This window comes from Phyllostomus hastatus, unplaced genomic scaffold, assembly GCF_019186645.2.
Source record: "Phyllostomus hastatus isolate PE091 unplaced genomic scaffold, TTU_PhHast_1.1 phas_contig_86, whole genome shotgun sequence".
NCBI lineage: Eukaryota > Metazoa > Chordata > Mammalia > Chiroptera > Phyllostomidae > Phyllostomus > Phyllostomus hastatus.
This window is the reverse complement of record NW_025333977.1, coordinates 96,697,810-96,716,522: the sequence shown is the minus strand read 5'-3', so window position 1 is coordinate 96,716,522 and position 18,713 is coordinate 96,697,810. Positions and strand designations below refer to the sequence as shown.

Genomic DNA, 18,713 nt, shown 5'->3' with positions numbered 1-18,713 from the left:
CTAAACCCATGAGACTTGCAACCAGGGGAGCAATGGGCTGTGGCAACTCCTCAGGGGTTAAGCCCCTGCACCTGTATCCAAGGCTCCCTTTCCTCTGGCTTCCCTTTGAGCCAAAGCAGTCCAGCCTAGTATTTCTGCAATTGTTTCTTCTGTCCTAAGTTCTTCCTTGTTCACTGTTTCCAGCTTTAATAAACATCCTGTTAAAAAAAAGGAATATCCTTTACTATTTAATTAATATACCACTCTGCACTGTTAAATGTTTTCGTAAAAACAAGAAAACAAACAAACAAAAACAAAAAACACATATCCATAGAAGTTTTGTAATTTTCAAAAAGAAGGATATTAGTCTATTTCAGGCACTGGTGTTTTGCAGTGCTGCTGGTGGTAGAAAGGTGGCTAAGCAAGCATTAACACTTCCCCACTACCTGCAAATCAAGGACCTTTCCCTGAGAGCTGGATCACCCCATGGGAAGGCCCTTGGGCTCCAGCCTTCAGAACTGGAGCTGCAGGAATCTTGAAATTTCCACAGGTCTTCTTCCTGCCTACATTTACATGCCTGTAAGAGCCCATGCCCTCTGGCAAGCAGTGAAAGTATCAGCAGGTAGTGGAAGGAGGAGGGTAGGGGAAAGGGTACAGGGAATAAGAAGCATAAATAGTTGGTACAAAATAGACAGGGGGGGAGGTTAAGAATACTATAGGAAATGTAGAAGATAAAGAACTTATATGTATGACCCATGGACATGAACTAAGGGGGGTGTGTGGGTGGGAAGGGGGTGCAGGGCAAAGGGGAATAAAGAGGGGAAACATGAGACAACTGTAATAGCATTATATATATTATATATAATATATATTAAATATATATATTTAATAAAGCAGCTTTCAGTTTCTTGAAAAAGCAGCCACTGGGTTGGAGCTTGATGGTGGAAGCTGCTTTAGTAGGGGGTCTCTTCTTCCCATCAGAAGGCTGGGAAGGCCTTACTCGTGTGTTATTTCATTTAGCAAGTATTAATTGTGTAGTATATGTGTAAATTTTTACTAGTTTTTCTGGGGAGAGAAGTCTTGGGAGTCGATTTTGAACTTTTCTTCATATCACTTTGTCTTGACATTCATAAACGCAACTAAGGTTAAGAGACACGCAGGCACTGCCTCAGGGAATTTAGGAGGAAGACAATTAAAATCATGGGACAGGTCAACGGTAAAACTGGTCGGCCTTTGCAAAACCGGTTGGGTGCATGTGCTTACCTCGCTCCATGACACTCTAGTTCGCCTCCAGGGGCTGCGAGCCCCAAAGAGCCGCCTCTCCGGAGCACGGGTAAAGAAAAACGCACAGCGCACAGTGACGTCACGTCGTCGGGGCGGGGCCAGCGGCGAACTGGGTGGGACCGCCTCCGGGAGCTCTGGGAGGGGGCGGGCCGGGGCGTGGCCTAGCTGGACCCCCGCAGTCTGGAAGTGCTGGTGTTTTCAACGTGCCTGCTAGGTAGACTGCTGCAGCGAGAGGCTTACGGGATCGGGATGCCTGGGCTGTCCACTTTCTCCGAACAGTGGCGTCCGGAGCAGAGCTCGCCAGGCTCGGACGCAGGCTTCGTGCTGGGGCTGGACGTGGGCAGCTCGGTGATCCGCTGCCACGTCTATGACCGCGCAGCGAGGATCCGCGGCTCCAGCGCCCAGAAGGTGACGGGGCCTTGGAGGAGGGGCTGTGGTTAGGGTCTCGGAAGGCGAGCGGGCGGGCCTGTCTCTTCTGGCTGCGAGACTACCTGCAGCACACGCGGGCTCTCGGTGCTGAGCGCGGGCTCTCGGTGCTGAGCGGCGCTGGGAGCGGCCCTGATAGTTGCAGTCCTGCGCCGGGCTGACGCGGCGCGCCCGGGGCTGAGGGCCTCGTACTGTTACTCCAGTCACCTGGGCGTTCCTCACTCCAGCCTTTCCTGGGTGGGACTACAGTGATTCCGGGGTTCGCAGGGCAGGGCAAGGCAGGCACCACTATCCAGACAAAGGATGTTTGTCACTTGTTTTTTCCTGCACTTCCTTGATAGATCTCCAGCCTTGTCTTCATTTGCATTTTTAATTTTTCAGATCTTGATAGAATTTAACTTTATTGTGCGTTGTTCAGTTATCATTATTAAGTACTTCTCAAAGTGCTGGTTCCTCACATGAGCTTCCGATTTCCGTGGATATGGGAGTTATGGACAACTTTTGAAGACTAGATTGCCATTACTTTTCTCTTTTCGACTTTCGAGAATGTGTAAAGAAAAAATCTTTTTCTTGTTTCAGAAAACTACCAAGTCCTCAGTTGTTATTGTGAGTAAATCCTTAATAAAGCAGCCAACAGACAGGTACTCTTCGGTTCCCAGTTTAACAAAGTGCAGATTTCTACACAATTACGAACGTACTAAAAATAATGTTGATCGGATTTGGTGTTCTTATTTACTCATCTTTCCAATACCAACATCCTTTTGTGTTGGCAGTGTCAGGGCAGGAGCCGTTTGTTACCTAAACCATTCCCGGGACCTGGAACTCCCCATTTGCTTGGTTCCCACCCTTCTAACCCTGTTAGAAGTGCTTTTCAACCACAGCAGTCACCCAGGAGCAGGTCTAGCCAAATGACTATTGGAGCCTTTGTGTTGAGGGACCAGCGATTGGCGTTCTGGTTTGGCACCCAGGACGGGCTGGGACTCCAGCAGCTCCTTGGCCCCTTCTCTGACTACATGTGCAGGAACCCTGCCAGCCCACCCACTACCCCATCCCAGCACCAACCAGAAGGGACAGGTGAAAGGCCAACACTGCCCTTCAGCGCATGTGTGCTCCGCGTCTTTGGAAAAGTCTTTATATCGCAACCCAATGATACTTTTAACAGTTTCCCTTGTAATTCTAGACACAAAGTACATTTGTTGTAAGCAATGATTAAAAGAAAAAGAATTGAAGTATTTGGAACCAAAAGGAGACAGAAAATGTTAGAAGATACAAAGTTTCACAATTGCTATATTATTTTGAGCAAATTATTAGTTTTTTACACATGAGGTAAGAATGTCAAGGATGAATCAAGGTTGCTGCGAGCAGCAGGGAAGCTCAAGGATGAATCAAGATTGCTGTGAGCAGCAGGGAAGCAGAATGGTTGGCTCAGGTACTAAATTGGGGTGCAGGGAAGGTATCTGGAAAGATTTGTGAGTAAATAAAACTACAGAAAGTCCCTGCCTCAAAGGAGGGAGCACTATCTTAGATTAAGGAGTTTAAAGCAGTGCCTCTCAAACTGCAGTAGAATTTCACAGTCGTGCTTCCTCACGTGTGGTTCCTGGGTTGCTGGGGTGGAGATGAAGAAATGAAGATTGAGAAAATTGTGTAGCAGTTCTGCAGACTAATTGTATGATTATTGACCTTAATAAAACATTTGGGATTTTATTTTATATGCATTTTCCCCTAGAGAGTTGTTTTAATTGTCTTTAAAAAATGGAAAAAAAAAACCTCAGCTACAGTTCACATTCAGTATTCTCTTACCCTCAGGTGTACAGTTAGTGTTTAGACATTTATGTAACTTCTGAAGTGATCCCCTTAATTAAGTCTAGAACTCACCTGACATGGTACACAGTTATTGCAATATTATTGACTACATTCCCTGTGCTGTACTTTATAGCCCTCTGACTATTTTTTAACTACTAATTTGTAGTTCTTAATCCCATCACCTTTTTACCCAGCCTCCCAAGTCCCCTCCCATGTGGCAACCATCATTTTGTTCTCAATGCCTATAAGTTTGTTTCTGTTTTCTTAGTTCATTCATTTACTTTTTAATTAAAATTTTTTGCTGTATTTTTTCCAGTACCTCTCCTCCCCTTATGTGACCCCCCAAAAACCACACTGTTGTCTGTGTCCATGAGCCCTTTTTCCTTTTTGCTTGATCCCTCCATCTCTAACCTCCCTGCTCCTCCTCACTGTCATCCTGCTCTCTGTCTGTGAGTCTGCATGTATTTTCCTTGTGAGTTCAGTTTGTTCATTAGATTCCACATATGAGTGAAATCATATGGCATTTGGCTTTCTCTGTCTGACTTACTTGCATAAAACCACCTAGGTTCATCAGTGCTGTTGCAAATGGTAAGAGTCTGTTCTTTTTTATGGCTGACTAATATTCCACTGTGTATGTATGTGTATCAAACACACACACACACTCCACAGCTTTTTATCCACTCATCTATTGATGGGCACTTGGGTTTCATCCATATCTTGGCAATTCTAAGTAATGCTGCAATGAATATAGGAATTAATTTATATTTTCAAAATAGTGTTTAGGGTTGCTTTGCATAAATACCCAGAAGTGGGATTTCTGGATCTTATGGTTGTTTGGTTTTTTAATTTTCTGGCTATTACTCCATGCCATTTTCTATCGTGCCATACCAATTTGCAATCTCCAAGTCCTTGCCAACACTGGTTGTTGGTTTATTGAGGATAGCCATTCTGACAGGTGTGAGGTGATATCTCATTTTAGTTTTAATTTGCATTTCTCTGATGGTAGTGACATTGAGCATCTTTTCAAATATCTGTATGTCTTCTTTGAAGAAATGTCTATTTGGGTTCTCTGCCAATTTTTAAATCAGATTGTTTCTCTTTTTGGTGTTAAGTTGTGTAAGTTCCTTAAATATTTTGGGTGTTAACTCCTACCATCGGTGAATATCTTCTCCTCTTTAGTTGGTTCTCTTTTTGTTTTGTTGATAGTTTCCTTTGCAAAGACAGATGTAATCCCATTTGTTTATTTGTTTTTGTTTCCTTTGCCTGAGGAGACATACTAAAAAAATATTACTAAGAACTGTGTCAGAGAGTTTTTGCTTATGGTTTCTTCTAGGAGTTTTATACTTTCATTTCTTACATTTAAATCTTCAGTCTATTTGAGCTTATTCTTGTATCTGGTGTAAGAAAGTGGTGTAGGTTTTTTTTTTTTTTTTTCATGCATCTGTCCCGTTTTCCTAACACTATTTATTGAAGAGACTGTTTTTATCCCATTGTATATTCTTGCCTTGTTTGTCTTAGATTAATTGGCCATATAGGCCTGGGTTTATTCCTGGGTTATCTATTCTACTCCATTGGTCTATGTGTTTGTTTTTACACCGGGACCATGCTGTTTTGATGACTATATTCATGTAGTATATTTTGATATCACGTAACACGATACTGCCAACTTTGTTCTTTCTCAAAATTGTTTTGGCTATTTGGGGTCTTTATAGTTCCATTTAAACTTTTGGATTATTTGTTCTAGTTCTGTGAAATACACCATTGGTATTTTGATAGAAATTTCATTGAATCTATGGATTGCTTTGTGTTGTATGGACATTTTAATGATGTTAACTTTTCCAATCCAAGAGTGTGGTGTGTACTTCCTCATATTTGTATCATTCTCAGTTTCTTTCTTCAGTAGCTTATAATTTTCCAAGTACAGGTCTTTTATTTCTTAGGTTAGATTTATTCCTATAAAGTTTATATTTTAATTTTTGATTCAATTGTAAATGGGATTGCCTTCTTTGTTTCTCTTTCTGATAGTTCATTATTGGTGTATAAAAGTACAGTCAATTTTTGAATATTTTGTAACCTGCTGCTTTACTGAATTCATTTATTCTAGTAATTTTGTGTTTTTTTAGGGTTCTATACATATAGTATGTCATTTGCAAATAATGACAGTTTTACTTCTTACTTTCCAATTTGGATGCCTTTTATTTGTTTTTCTTGTGTGATTACCGTGGCTAGGCTTCCAATACTATGTTGAATAGAAATGACATCATGTTGTGGAACACCTAGCTGATCTTCTGAGGAACAGAGTGAACAGCCAATGGAATCCCAGCTTGTTTGAAGTTTGGAGGCCAGAATTGTGGAGGGCATTGAAAAAAGAGATCAGGGAGATTGTTTTGGGACGGTAAGGTCTCTGGGACCTGTGCAGGGCCAAGGCTGCTGCAGTCCCTGGCCTGGCACCTGCCGCCATGATTGGTGGTAGCCACAGGATCCTTGGAGGAGAACCAGATCAACAGCTTCCTCCGCTACCAAAGAAGGGAAGACAGTATGGCACTAGGAGAGACCTGGATGCCTGAAGTCACTGGGGGGAATAAAGATTCAGTGGGAGACACACAGTGGCAATGTTCATCCATTGGGACTGTGGATACTGGCTGGGTCATTACCAGAGAAAATGGGGAGATGGGTGACACCTGGAGGGGAGAAGTGTTGGGCCATGTCTGACCCTGACCTGGATAGTCTCCAGTTTGGTTAGAAAGTTGGGCTGTGTGGTAAGAATGATGGGCTTAAACAAGTGGATTTTACTCAAAAAAAGCTCTCAGCTGCTGGTTAAGGAATTCTCACCAGCTGGCTCATGCAGCATCAGGGTTGTGTGGCAGCAGGCTTGCACAGCAGCTGGCTTGCAGGGTGGCAGGCTCCTGTGGTAGCTGGCTAGAGGAGAGGAAGGAATGCTGCGTTGCATAGACTATTCAGACTGTGCAGTAGGGCCTAGGGAGTTGGGAGTCCCCAGAGAAACTTGGTTTGGTGTGGGAGCTGAGCAGCCCTGAAGAGAGTTTGAGGGTGCACAGCACCCAGGCCAGCAAAGAGAGAGAAGGTGGTGTGAGAGTTGCCCCTAATCAGTGCACCCATGGGTAGCACAGATGGTGGATGAAAGGCACCAGCCTGGTATTGATGGACAGTGAGGGTCCAGCAGCACATGGAGGACCTGGGCTGGAGGCTAGGCAACTGTGAAGATTGTGGCCCAGACCTGGCCTGCATCCTCACAAAACCACAGGAAAGGAGAAAAAGCGAAGCCCAGCCCTGCTCTGCCTGTGGCATTCAGGAAGACTAGCAGAACTTGTTTGGCCAGTTTAAAGTTAGCAGGAGGCTTTTCCCTCCTTCACCACCTTTTGTTTTTCCCCAAGTGAGCCAATAAGACCTGGAGCTGTGAAAGGTCCAGAGACAGATGCAGAGAGGGACCACAAGGGTAACCCCAACAACTGAAAAACTAAGAAAAATTTTACTTCGCTATTGCAGAGAACTTGCATTTATTGTTTATCAGTATTATTATTATTTGTTTCATTATTTTTACTTCTTTTATTAGTATTTTTTATTTCTCTTCTTTCTGTTTAGTTTTCTTCATTTTGTTTCTTTAATTGCATTATTAGCCTGGTTTTCTTTTTCATATTGTATTTTAATTTTCCTTCTTTCATGTCACTCCTGTTCCAATAACACATTACTCTTGGTCATGTACTTTCTATTTCTGTTATTCAGATCATATATTTCTTTTTATACTATTGTTGTTCCAGTATTATTGTCAATAATTGTTGTTCCATATAATTGTAAATACTACACAACACTGCTCCCTGATCTTAGCCCATTTCACTCTCTGCTGGAGCTTTATTACTGTTGTGGTTAACTCTGTTCTCTTACACATTATGCCTAGTTTCTACTTCTTACCCTCACTCGATCTCACCATGTAGCTTTGCACAAGTGCTCTGTTTTCTGGAGTCAGCTCACAATCCTTCTCCCCTCTACCAAGAGTCTTATCTCTCTTCCACCTTTTATAAAAAGTGGCTAGTTGGGTGAAATATCATGATTAATGCTATATTTATCCAAAGGATCTCCTATCTCTTCTCTACTTTTTGGTAAATTAAATTCCACTGAATACTCTCCTGCTGTCTTAATTCATTTTGCCTTCACCCTGCCACTGATCACACACAAGATTAGGTGGGAACTGAGAACACCAATATACCTGCTGGAAGAGAGAACTCACCAACAAAGGAACCACCAACAGGTAAAAACCCAAGTATAACAAGAGAGCCCACACAAACAGAAGAAAGGGCAAACCTAGACCATCCAGACAAAGAGGTCAAAGAGATGACACCACTGAATCCCACAGAATTCCTACCATAGAAGTTCACCGTACAAAGACAGCTAGCAAGCGGAATATCAGGAAGTACAGAAACAATCAAAGAGTCACCTAAAATGGGAAGACAAAAAAAGAACCTGCAATCAAAAGGAATGGAAGACTCCCCACTAAAAGAGCTAAATGAAATGGAAGTAAACAAACTTTCAGATATAGAATTCAACATAATGGTTATAAGGATGCTCAAGGAACTCACAGACAATTACAAGCAACTGAGTGAGAACTACAACTGTGTGAAAAAGGTTATAGAAACTATAAACACCATAAACAAAAACTAGGAAGAAATGAAAAATACAATTTCTTAAATAAAACACACACACACACTAGAAGGAGTTACAAGCAGGCTGGATGAAACAGAGACCTGAATTAGTGAAGTACTGGAAGACAAGGTGGAAAGAAACACCCAGATAGAGCAGCTGCACAAAAAAAGACTAAAAAATATGAAGATAGCTTAAGGGAACTCCACGATAATATGAAATGCATTTGAATCTTAGGAATATCAGAAGGAGAAGAAAAGGAACAAGGGATAAAAATCCTGTTTGAAAAAATAATGACAGAAAACTTTCTGAACCTGGAGAGGGCAAAAACCATGCAAATTCAGGAAGCACAGAAGGTCCCAAACAAGATGAACCCAAAGAGGCCTATGCCAAGACATATGATAATTAAAATGCCAAGTGTTAAAGACAGAGAATCTTAAAAGCATCAAGGCAGAAACAAGAAGTAACATACAAAGGGGATCCAACTAGCAGCAAATTTTTTAACAGAAACATTCCAATCCAGGAGAGAATTGCAAGAAATATTCCAAGTAATGAAAACCAAAGGCCTGCAACCAAGACTACTCTATCCAGCAAGGCTCTCAATTAAAATGGTAGGTGAAATAAGGAGCTTCTTGGACAAAAGAAGGTTAAAAGAATACATCTCCACCAAACCAGCACTACAAGATATACTAAGGACACTACTATAAGAAGAAGAAAAAGAAGAGTGAGACAAAAAGGAACACAGATACCAAGGGGGAGGGGAATGAATAAATACCTATGAATAATAACCTTAAGTGTTAATGTGTTAAATGCTCCAATCAAAGAACATAGGGCAGCAGAATGAATAAGAAAACATGACCCACACATATGCTACCTACAAGAGACCCATCTCTGAAAAAAAGACCTACACTGACTGAAAGTGAAGGGTTGGGAAAAAAATATTCTAAGCAAATAGACAGGGAAAAAAAGTGGGAGTAGCAATACTTATATCAGATAAAATAGACTTTAAAACAAAAGTCATGAAAGAGACAATGAAGGACACTTCATAATACTCAAAGAATTCTTCAAGAAGATGTAAACATATAAGCCCCCAACATAGGAGCACCCAAATAAATAAGGGAAGTCTTGGAGGAGTCCAAAAAAGATGTAGACAGTAAACACTTATACAAGGGGATTTTAACACCCCACTGTCAAAAATGGATAGATCTTTGAAACAAGATATCAACAAATATATTGTGGCATTGAGTAAGGTCCTAGATCAAATGCACTTAACAGATACACACACACACACACACACACACACACACAACCATTCATCCCAAAGAAGCAAAGTACATATTTTTTTCAAATGCACATGGAACATTTTCAAAGGTAGACCACAAGATAGGACACAAAGCTAGCCTAAACAAATTCGAGAAAACTGAAATCATATCAAGCATTTTCTCCAACCACAAGGGACTGAAACTAGTAGTCAACCTCAAGGAAAAAAACCCCAAACACTCAAAATCATGGAGATTGAATAGCATGCTACTAAATAATAAATGGATCAATAAGAGGTCAAGGAAGAAATAAAAAATTTCTGAAAACAAATGAAAATGAATACACAATAGTCCAAAACTTATGGGACACAGCAACGAGTCTTGAGAGTGAAGTTCATAGCGAGACAATCCTATCTAAAATAGAAACATTTCAAATAAACAACCTACCCTGCGCCTACAACAACTTGAGGAATAACAACAAAGATGGCCCAGAGAGAGTAGAAGGAAGGAAATAACCAAGATCAGAGCAGAATTAAATGACATAGAGACTAAAAGAACAATACTAAGGATCAATAGATCCAGCAGCTGTTTCTTTGAAAAGATAAACAAGATCGACAAGCCTTTAAGCAGACTCATCAAGGAAAAAAGAGAGAGGACTCAAATAAACAAAATTAGAAATGAAACAGGAGAGATTACAAGCAATAACATAGAGATACAAAGGATTGTAAGAAATTGCTATGAAGAACTATATGTCAAGAAATGTGAAAACCTAGGTGAAATGGACAAATTTCTAGAAAAATATAATCTTCCAAAACTGAATGCCAAAGAAGCAGAAAGCCTGAAAAGACTAGTAACAGCTAATGAAATAGAAGTAGTAATCAAAAAACTCTCAGCACACAAGTGCCCTGGACCAGATGGTTTCACAGGAGAATTTTAAAAAACACTTAAGGAACAGCTAACCCCTATCTTTCTCAGACTAAAATTCAAGAAGAGAGAAGACTCGCAAACTCTTTTTTACGAAGCCAGCATCATCCTAATTCCAAAACCAGATAAAGATACAACAAAGAAAGAGAACTATTAGCCAATATCGCTAATGAACATAGACGCCAAACTCCTCAACAAAATATTGGCAAATCACATTCAGCAATACATTAAAAATATCATACATTGTGATCAAGTGGGGTTCATCCCAGAGATGCAAGGATGATAGTTCAGTATTCACAAATCAATAAACGTAATACATCACATGAACTAAAGAAAAAAATCACATGATCATGTCAATAGATCTGGAAAAAATATTTGATAAAACACAGCACCCATTTATGATAAAAACACTCAGCAAAGTGGGAATAGAGGATATATTCCTCAACATGATAAAGATCATATATGAGAGACCTACAGCCAGCATCAACTCAATGGCAAAAACTAAAAGCTTTCCCACTAAGATCAGAACAAGACAAGGGTGTCCACTTTCACCACTTCTATTCATTCTAGTATTGGAAGTCCTAGCCATGGCAATCAGACAAGAAAGAGAAATAAAAGGCATGCAAATTGGAAAGGAAGAAGTAAAACTGTCATTGTTTGCAGATGACATGATAGTGTACATAGAAAACCCTATAGACTCTGCCCAAAAACTACTTGACCTAATAAGTGAATTTGGCAAAACAGCAGGGTTCAAAGTTACTATTGAGAAATCAAAGGCATTTTTATGTACCAAGAAAGAAAGATCAGAATCAGAAATTAAGAAAAAAATCCTATTTGCTATAGCAACATGACAAATAAAGTACTTAGGAATAAACCTTACCAAGGAGGTAAAAGGCCTGTACTCAGAAAACTACACAACACTGAAGAAAGAAATTAAGGAAGACACAAGTAAATGGAAACATATATTGTGTTCATGGATTAGAAGAATTAACATCATCAAAATTTCCATAGTATCCAAAGCAATTTATAGATTCAACACAATCCCTATTAAAATACCAATGGCATATTTCACAGATGTAGAACAAACATTTCAAAAATGTATAGGGAACCATAAATGACCACAAATAGCTACAGCAATTTTGAGGAAGAAGAACAAAGTAGGAGAGATCACACTACCTGATATCAAACTGTATTACAAGGCCACTGTAATCAGAACAGTCTGGTACTGGCATAAAAACAGACACACAGACCAATGGAATAGAATAGAGAGGCCAGAAATAAACCCAAGTCTCTACAGTCAATTAATATTCAACAAAAGGGGCAGAAGTATACAATGGAGTAAAAATAGCCTCTTCAACAAGTGGCTCTAGGAGACCTAGACCTGGACAGCTACATGCAAAAAACTGAAACTTGACCACCAGCTTACACCATACACAAAAATAAATTCAAGGTGGATAAAAGACTTATATATAAGTCGTGACGCCATAAAATTTCTAGAGGAGAACATAGGAAAATCTCAGATATTCCACACAGCAATATTTTCTATGATATGTCCCCTAGAGCAAGGGACATCAAGGAAAGAATAAACAAGTGGGACTTCATAAAAATAAAAAGCTGCATGGCTAAAGAAAACAGCATTAAAATAAAAAGACAACCAACTATATGGGTAAACATATGTGTAGATGATACCTCGGAGCAGGGTCTGATCTCCAAAATACATAAAGAACTCACAGGATTCCACTCCAGAAAGACAAACAACCCAATTAAACAATGCACAAAGTATCAGTAAATGAGTGGATCAATAAACTATGGTACATTTACACCAGGGAATACTATGCCGCAGAAAGAAAGAAAGCTCCTTCGCGACAACATGGACGGAACTGGAAAGTATTATGCTAAGTGAAATAATCCAAATGGTCAAAGACAAATACCATATGATCTCACCAATAAGTGGGGCCTAATTAACAAAGCAAACTGGCAAGCAAAATATAGCCAGAGACTTTGAAATTGACAACAAACTGACAATAACCAGAGGGCAGGGGAGAGGAAGATAATGTGGGAAAGAAGGGATAGGGATGTAAATGAACATGAGTGAGGGACCCATGGATGGAGCCAAGGAGGGGTGAGATTGAGGGTGAGAGGTGAGCATGGGTAGGGTGGGGGAGAGTGGTGGTGGGAAAATGGAGACATTGAACATCAATAAAAAAGGAAAAAAATGGGCAATGGACTTGAACAGATACTTCTTCAAGGAGGTCATACAGTGGCTCCAGAGACAAGAAAAGACGCTCAGTATTGCTAGCCATCAGAGAGATGCAGATTAAAACCACAATGAGATACCACTTCACACTGGTGAGGATGGCCATCACAAACAAATCAACAAACAACAAGCATTGGAGGGGTTGTGGAGAAAAGGGAACCCTAGTGCACCATTGGTGGGTGTGCACACTGGTGAAGCCACTGTGGAAAACAGTATTTAATTTCCTCAGAAAACTAAAAATGGGACTGCCTTTTGACCCTGGCAATTCCACTGCCTGGATTATATCCTAAGGATCCTGAAACATCAGTTCAAAAGAACCTATGCACCCTAAAGTTCATAATATAATGAATCTCATTATATTGATGGTCTGAAATCTCATCCCTTTCAAAGGTGATTTTAGTTTTGGGAAAAGCTAGAAGTTGCAGGCATCAAATCTGGGCTGTAGCAGGGCTTAGTCACCTGGGTGGTTTGATGTTTCTCAAAAAAACCCTGCATGAGACATGACGTATGAGTGGGTATGTTGCCATGATGAAGCTGCCAATCACTGGTTGCCCATAGCTGTGGCTCTTTTCATTGTATATTATCTTTCAACCAACCAAGAATATTGAGGTAGTACTCTTTATTGTTTGGTCTAGAGGGGTATACTCATGATGGACAACACCTTCCCAATCAAAAACTACAGTTAACATGGTCTTGATCTTGTTGTGATTTTGCCACACTTTCTTTGGGCGTGGACAACCTGGTGACTTCCCTTGAGTCAACTGGACCTTCATTCCCAGATCATAGCTGTAGTCCCATGATTCATCTCTGGTTATGAACTTCTTGGGGACATCTGGTTCATTGGTAGTGGTTTGAATGAAGTCATTAGGAACTGCAGCATCATGTTCTTTCTACTCTTGTAGCAGAAGCTGTGGAACGAATTTTACCAGGACATGTTTCATGCCAATATCCTGTGTCAAAATCTAGGACACAGCAGTTTTTGGAATCCCCAGATGAACTTCTAGTTCTCGCACTGTCAGCTGCAAATCTTTGGGGTTTGCAGCTGGTACATAGTCAGCATTCTCAGGTATTCTGCTTGTTGCAGGCCTTCTGAAATGTGGATCACTTTCAACAGATTCTCGACTATCTTGGAAGCTTTTGTGCCACGCTTTTATTTACACTGCACTCATTGCATCATCCCCAAATACCCATGAGTCATCCAAATAATTTCTGCAGAGCAGTGTTAAAGCTAAATGCAAAATTGATGCAGATTCATTGCTCTAGTATGGAGTGTCAAAGTCATTTTCACTGGGGGCCACATCAGCCTCACAGTTGCCTTCAAAGGGCCTAATGTCATTTTAGGACTATATAAATGTAACTACTCCTTAGCCAATGGCAAGGAGCTCAGTGCTGCTGCTGGCTAGAAACAAGTTGTGGGGCCAGGTAAAACAAGGTGGAGGGCTGGATTTGGCCTGTGGGCCTTGTGTTTGCCGCCTGTGCTCTAGTAGCTCAGTCATTTTGAATGTGACAGCCACACAGTATACATGTTCATTCAGTGCTATCTATTGTCCCCACTGACAGTACCCTGAAGTTGTCATTGCTTACTCATGTGCATTCCAGTCCACTCTCTGTGGATGCCAGGTTACATCAATGTCACATGAACTGTTTTCACTATATTAACAATGGCTGGACTTTTTCCAGACAGACCTCATATCCTCTTCTTGGATTGATCTCTTTATTATGTACTGTCCTTCTTTGTGTCACTGTAGCCTTTGTTTTAAAGTCTATTTTGTTTGCTATAGTATTGGTATGTCAACCTTTAAAAAATTTCCATTGGCATGAAATACCTCGTTACATCTCTTTGCTTTCGGTCTGAAGTGTGTCTCCTGTAGGCAGCACATACATATGTCTTGTACTTTCTCCATATAGCCACTTTATTTCTTTTGGTTGGAACATTTTATCCATTTATATTAAAATTAATTATTGATAAGTATATAATTGTTACTATTTTATTATTCACATTTTTGATTATTTTTTCTTCTTAAGGAATCTTTTTTAACATTTCTTTGTAAAGAACTATGGTAGCTCTTCTTGTTTAGAGAGTCCTTTATATGTCCTTTGATTCTAAATGATAGCTTTGCTGGGCAGAATAATGTTCATTTTAGGTCCTTGCTTTTCATCAGTTTGAATATTTTGTGTCAGTCCCTCCTGGCCTGCAAAGTTTCTCTTGAGAAATCAGCTGAGAGTCTTATGGGAGCTCCTTTGTAGATAACTAACTGCTTTTCTCTTACTGCTTTTAAGATCCTCTGTTTGTCTTTTAACCTTTGGCATTTTAATTATGATGTGTCTTTGTATGGGCCTCTTTGGATTAATCTAGTTTGGGTCTCTTAATGCTTCCTGGACATGTTTGTCTAGTTTCTTTGCCAGTTTATGGAAGCTGTCAATCATTATTTCTTCAAATAGTTTCTCAATTCTTTGCTCTCTCTCTTCTCTTTGTGGTACCCCTGTGATTCAAGTGTTGTTATGCTTGATGCTGTCCCAGAGGTCCCTTAAAGTAACCTCACTTAAAATTTTTTTTCTTTTTGCTGTTCCAATTTGTTGTTTTTTGGTACCTTAAAGTACCCCCATTTTTAAAAAAATTCTTTTTTTCTTTTTGCTGTTACAGTTTTTTTTGCTACTTTGTCTTTTAAATTGCTGATTCAGTACTCTACTTATTCTAAGCTGCTGTTGATTCCATCTAATATATGCTTCATTTCAATTATTGTGTTCTTCATTTCTGACTGTTTTTTTGTGGTTTCTGTCTGTGTGTAAGACCTCACTGAGTTAACCTATTCTACCCTTAAGTTTGTTGAGGATCATTTGACCAGTGTTTTGAACTTTGCATTGGGTAGATTTCTTGCCTCTCAGGGAATCACCTGGGTGGGGCAAATAGTGTTAGCCAAGTTGGTGGAAACTCAGATTTGGCACCTGCTTGTGCCTGAATGCTAGGTGGTGGGAGGGCTGAACAAAGAAACAATGGCATCTACTAGCACCTCTATCCAGCAGGGAGCTATTTCTCTAGTCCTTTCCCCAAAGCCAGAAAATTCAGTTCTTCCCCATATGTCCCTGGTACTTTTGGAGCTACTTGTCTCTTTGCTGGGGTATAGGGTGAGTGTTTGGTAGCAAGTGAGTCTGTGCTTGGGCTGTTTAATAGGATGCTTGAGTCTACAGCAGCCCTTATCCAAATGGAATGCCCACAAATTTTCACAACCATGTGTTGTGGGGACTCCTCTTCCCAGAACTGGTGCTCTGGTGTGGGTCTGGGACCCCTTGCTCCTCAGGGCAGGGATCTCTGCAGCCAATATATCCTTCCTGATTCTTACTGGCATACCATAAGAAAGACTTGTTCCTTTTCATGTTTCTCTCCATCCTACCAGTCTGGATGTTGCTTCTTCTTTACATCCTTAGTTATAGGACATCTGTTTAGCTGGTCTTCAGATGGTTCTTAAGGGTGTTTTTTTTATAATTTAGTTGTAATTTTATTATGGTCATGTGAGAAGGTGAGCACAGCATTTGTGTACTCTGCCATCTAGACCAGATATATAGTTTAATTGTTTCTTTAAAAACTATTGGTCCACAATGAATTAGAAATTAGAACACAAACAACAACTAGTCCTTCAGATAGTTTGAGTTCTTAGAGAAAGAGAGTCTTTTACCTACATTGCTACTTAGCATCTGGTTTATTACATATGGGTAAAGAATAAATAATTGAATTGCATTTTATCAAAGTATTAGAAATTCAATTTTCTTCATGAGACGCTGTTGATTAGATATAGAACTTGTGTTTATTTGCTTAATTAAAAATTATGCCTCTACTAATATTATGATGGAAGGAACATGTAATAGAAACCCCAGCCTTACTATAATATTCAATTTATATTGCCAAAAATAGCTTTTATAAAAAAGGAGAGACAGAACAACTGAAAAGATCCTGTTCTTTTTAGAGACTGGAACAATATAGACTGTGTTGGTTTTTTAGTTAAAATTGAATATCCAAAACATGAACCCTTATGTTAGTATGATAGCATTAGGTCTCTCAAAAGATTTTAGTTTTATTTTGGCATTCACTTTTTAGCTGCAAACATACATTTTTAGCCTTTTTATATAATTTTTATTAAAAAAACTTTTCATGACTTCTGGTCAAGATGGTGGCTTAGGAAAATAGAGTACCTGCCTCTTCCCACAACCACATCAAAATTATAACTAAACTAAACTACAGAACAACCATCATTCTAGCTGAAATTGAGCTGAATGGAAGTCATACAACTAGGGAATTAAAGAAGCCATATCAGGATGGGTAGGTGTAGTGGAGATATGGAATGAGCTTGTTTCATATCCACATGTGGTGGATAAAAATTAGGAGGGATATCTCAGCTGTAGAGGTCCTTCCTAAGGAGTGAGGAGTCCCAGTCCAGCCCCAGAATCCCAGCCTAAGGACCCAGTGTTGGGAAGAGAAGTCTCCATAATTATTGGCTGTAAAAACCAACAGGGATTGAGGGTGAGGGACACAGGCTTCTGGAGTGCCAGGCAGGTCCTCATAAAGGACCCATGCATGGATTAACTTGGACTCATTCCTTCTGAACTGCAGCACTAGTTGAAAGGCACCAGAGACATATAGGGAGGAATTGTCCAGCATCAGTGTGAGTGCTGGGGGAAGCTTTCTGCTAGACAGAAGTGCTGGCAGAGGCCATTGTTCCTTTGATGAGCCCTTCCCCCACAGAGCCAGCAGGCAGGCACCATATCTGAGACTCTATCAACCTGGCTAACACTATTTGCCCTACCCTGATGATTCCCTGAGGCCCTGCTCCACCCAACTTTTGGGCCCACACAAGCTGTTTACAGTGGCCTTTTCATACAAATGGCTTGTCTTGGCTCATACTTCAGATCTTCCTAAAATCTCTCAAACAAGTAGCATCTGGGCTCAGTGAGCCCTATACCTCTTGCTAAGCTTCCCCAGGCCTGGCACTAGCAGCAGCTGGCCTTGGTTCAGAGCTTGGACTCTTCTGGGTAACTCCAAGCCCAGCAGAAGTAACAGCCATCTACAGGTTGCATTGTTATTTATGCCACGTGTCCCTAGGAAGAACACAGGTGGTGGGTGACCTTCAACTGCATTTCTCAGGAGGCCCCAGGGCTAGCACACACAGTGGACAGCTTTAGACCATGTCGAAACACCACCATCCAACCACCTCCACAAGCAACAGACTCAAAGGGTGAACTCAATGGGTACCAGAACCCTGCTGAAGTAAGTCCTGTTCAGTAGGTTGGGTCCTTGCATAGCTGATATTCCACAGTGGTCAGAGGTCTGTGGCCAGTGGTAGCAGCCAGTCCTTGCAGCTGGTTGGCCTAGGAGTAAATCACTCCCCTTGATGTGCCAACAGCAATCACAGCTCAGTGACAAGAAGAGGGTATACACAGCACATTGGGGGTGCACCTAAGTGCCAGCACTCAGGGTGATTGGAGAGGCTGTTCCATGTTACCTTACAGGACACCTACTACATTACATTACTTTACCAAGACATAGCAGCTCTACCTAATACATAGAACAAACACAGGGAGGTTGCCAAAATGAGGAGACGAAGAAACATGACCCAAATGAAAGAACAGAACAAAACACCAGAAAAAGAACTAAACAAAATAGAGACAAGCAATCTACTAGATGCAGAATTCAAAACACTGGTTATGGGGAAGTTTAATGCACTTAGTGAGGAACTCAGCAGCATAAAAAAGGATCAATCAGAAATGAAGTAGATAAGCCTAGAATAAAATCAGCGATCTGGAATGTAAGGGAGAAAAATACACCCAATGAAAACAGCAGGAAGAAAAAAGAAACAAAAAAAATGAGGGTAGTTTAAGGAGCCTCTGAGACAACTTCAAGTGTACCAACATTCAGATCATGGGGGTACTGGCAGGAAAAGAGAGAGATCAAGAAGTTGAAAACTTATTTGAAAAAAGAATCACAGAAAACTTCCCTATCTTGGTAAAGGAAATCAACATATAAGTCTGGGAACTGCAAGAGTCCCAAACAAGATGAACCCAAAGAGGCCCACATCAAGATATATCACAGTTAAAATACACAAGGTTAAAGACAAGGAGAGAATCTTAAAAGCAGC

The 18,713-nt window shown here is 40.5% G+C and overlaps 1 protein-coding gene across 1 annotated transcript in view; it reads left to right on the top strand.

Moving 5' to 3' along the window:
- Window positions 1–1,393: 1,393 nt before the first annotated feature.
- The window catches only part of GK5 (glycerol kinase 5), a 102,652-nt gene continuing 85,332 nt past the window's right edge, over window positions 1,394–18,713 (top strand). The window contains exon 1 of the mRNA XM_045851255.1: window positions 1,394–1,671. Within this exon, the coding sequence (XP_045707211.1) occupies window positions 1,513–1,671 (159 nt within the window). The 5' untranslated portion in view covers window positions 1,394–1,512. The remainder of the gene's footprint in view (window positions 1,672–18,713) is intronic.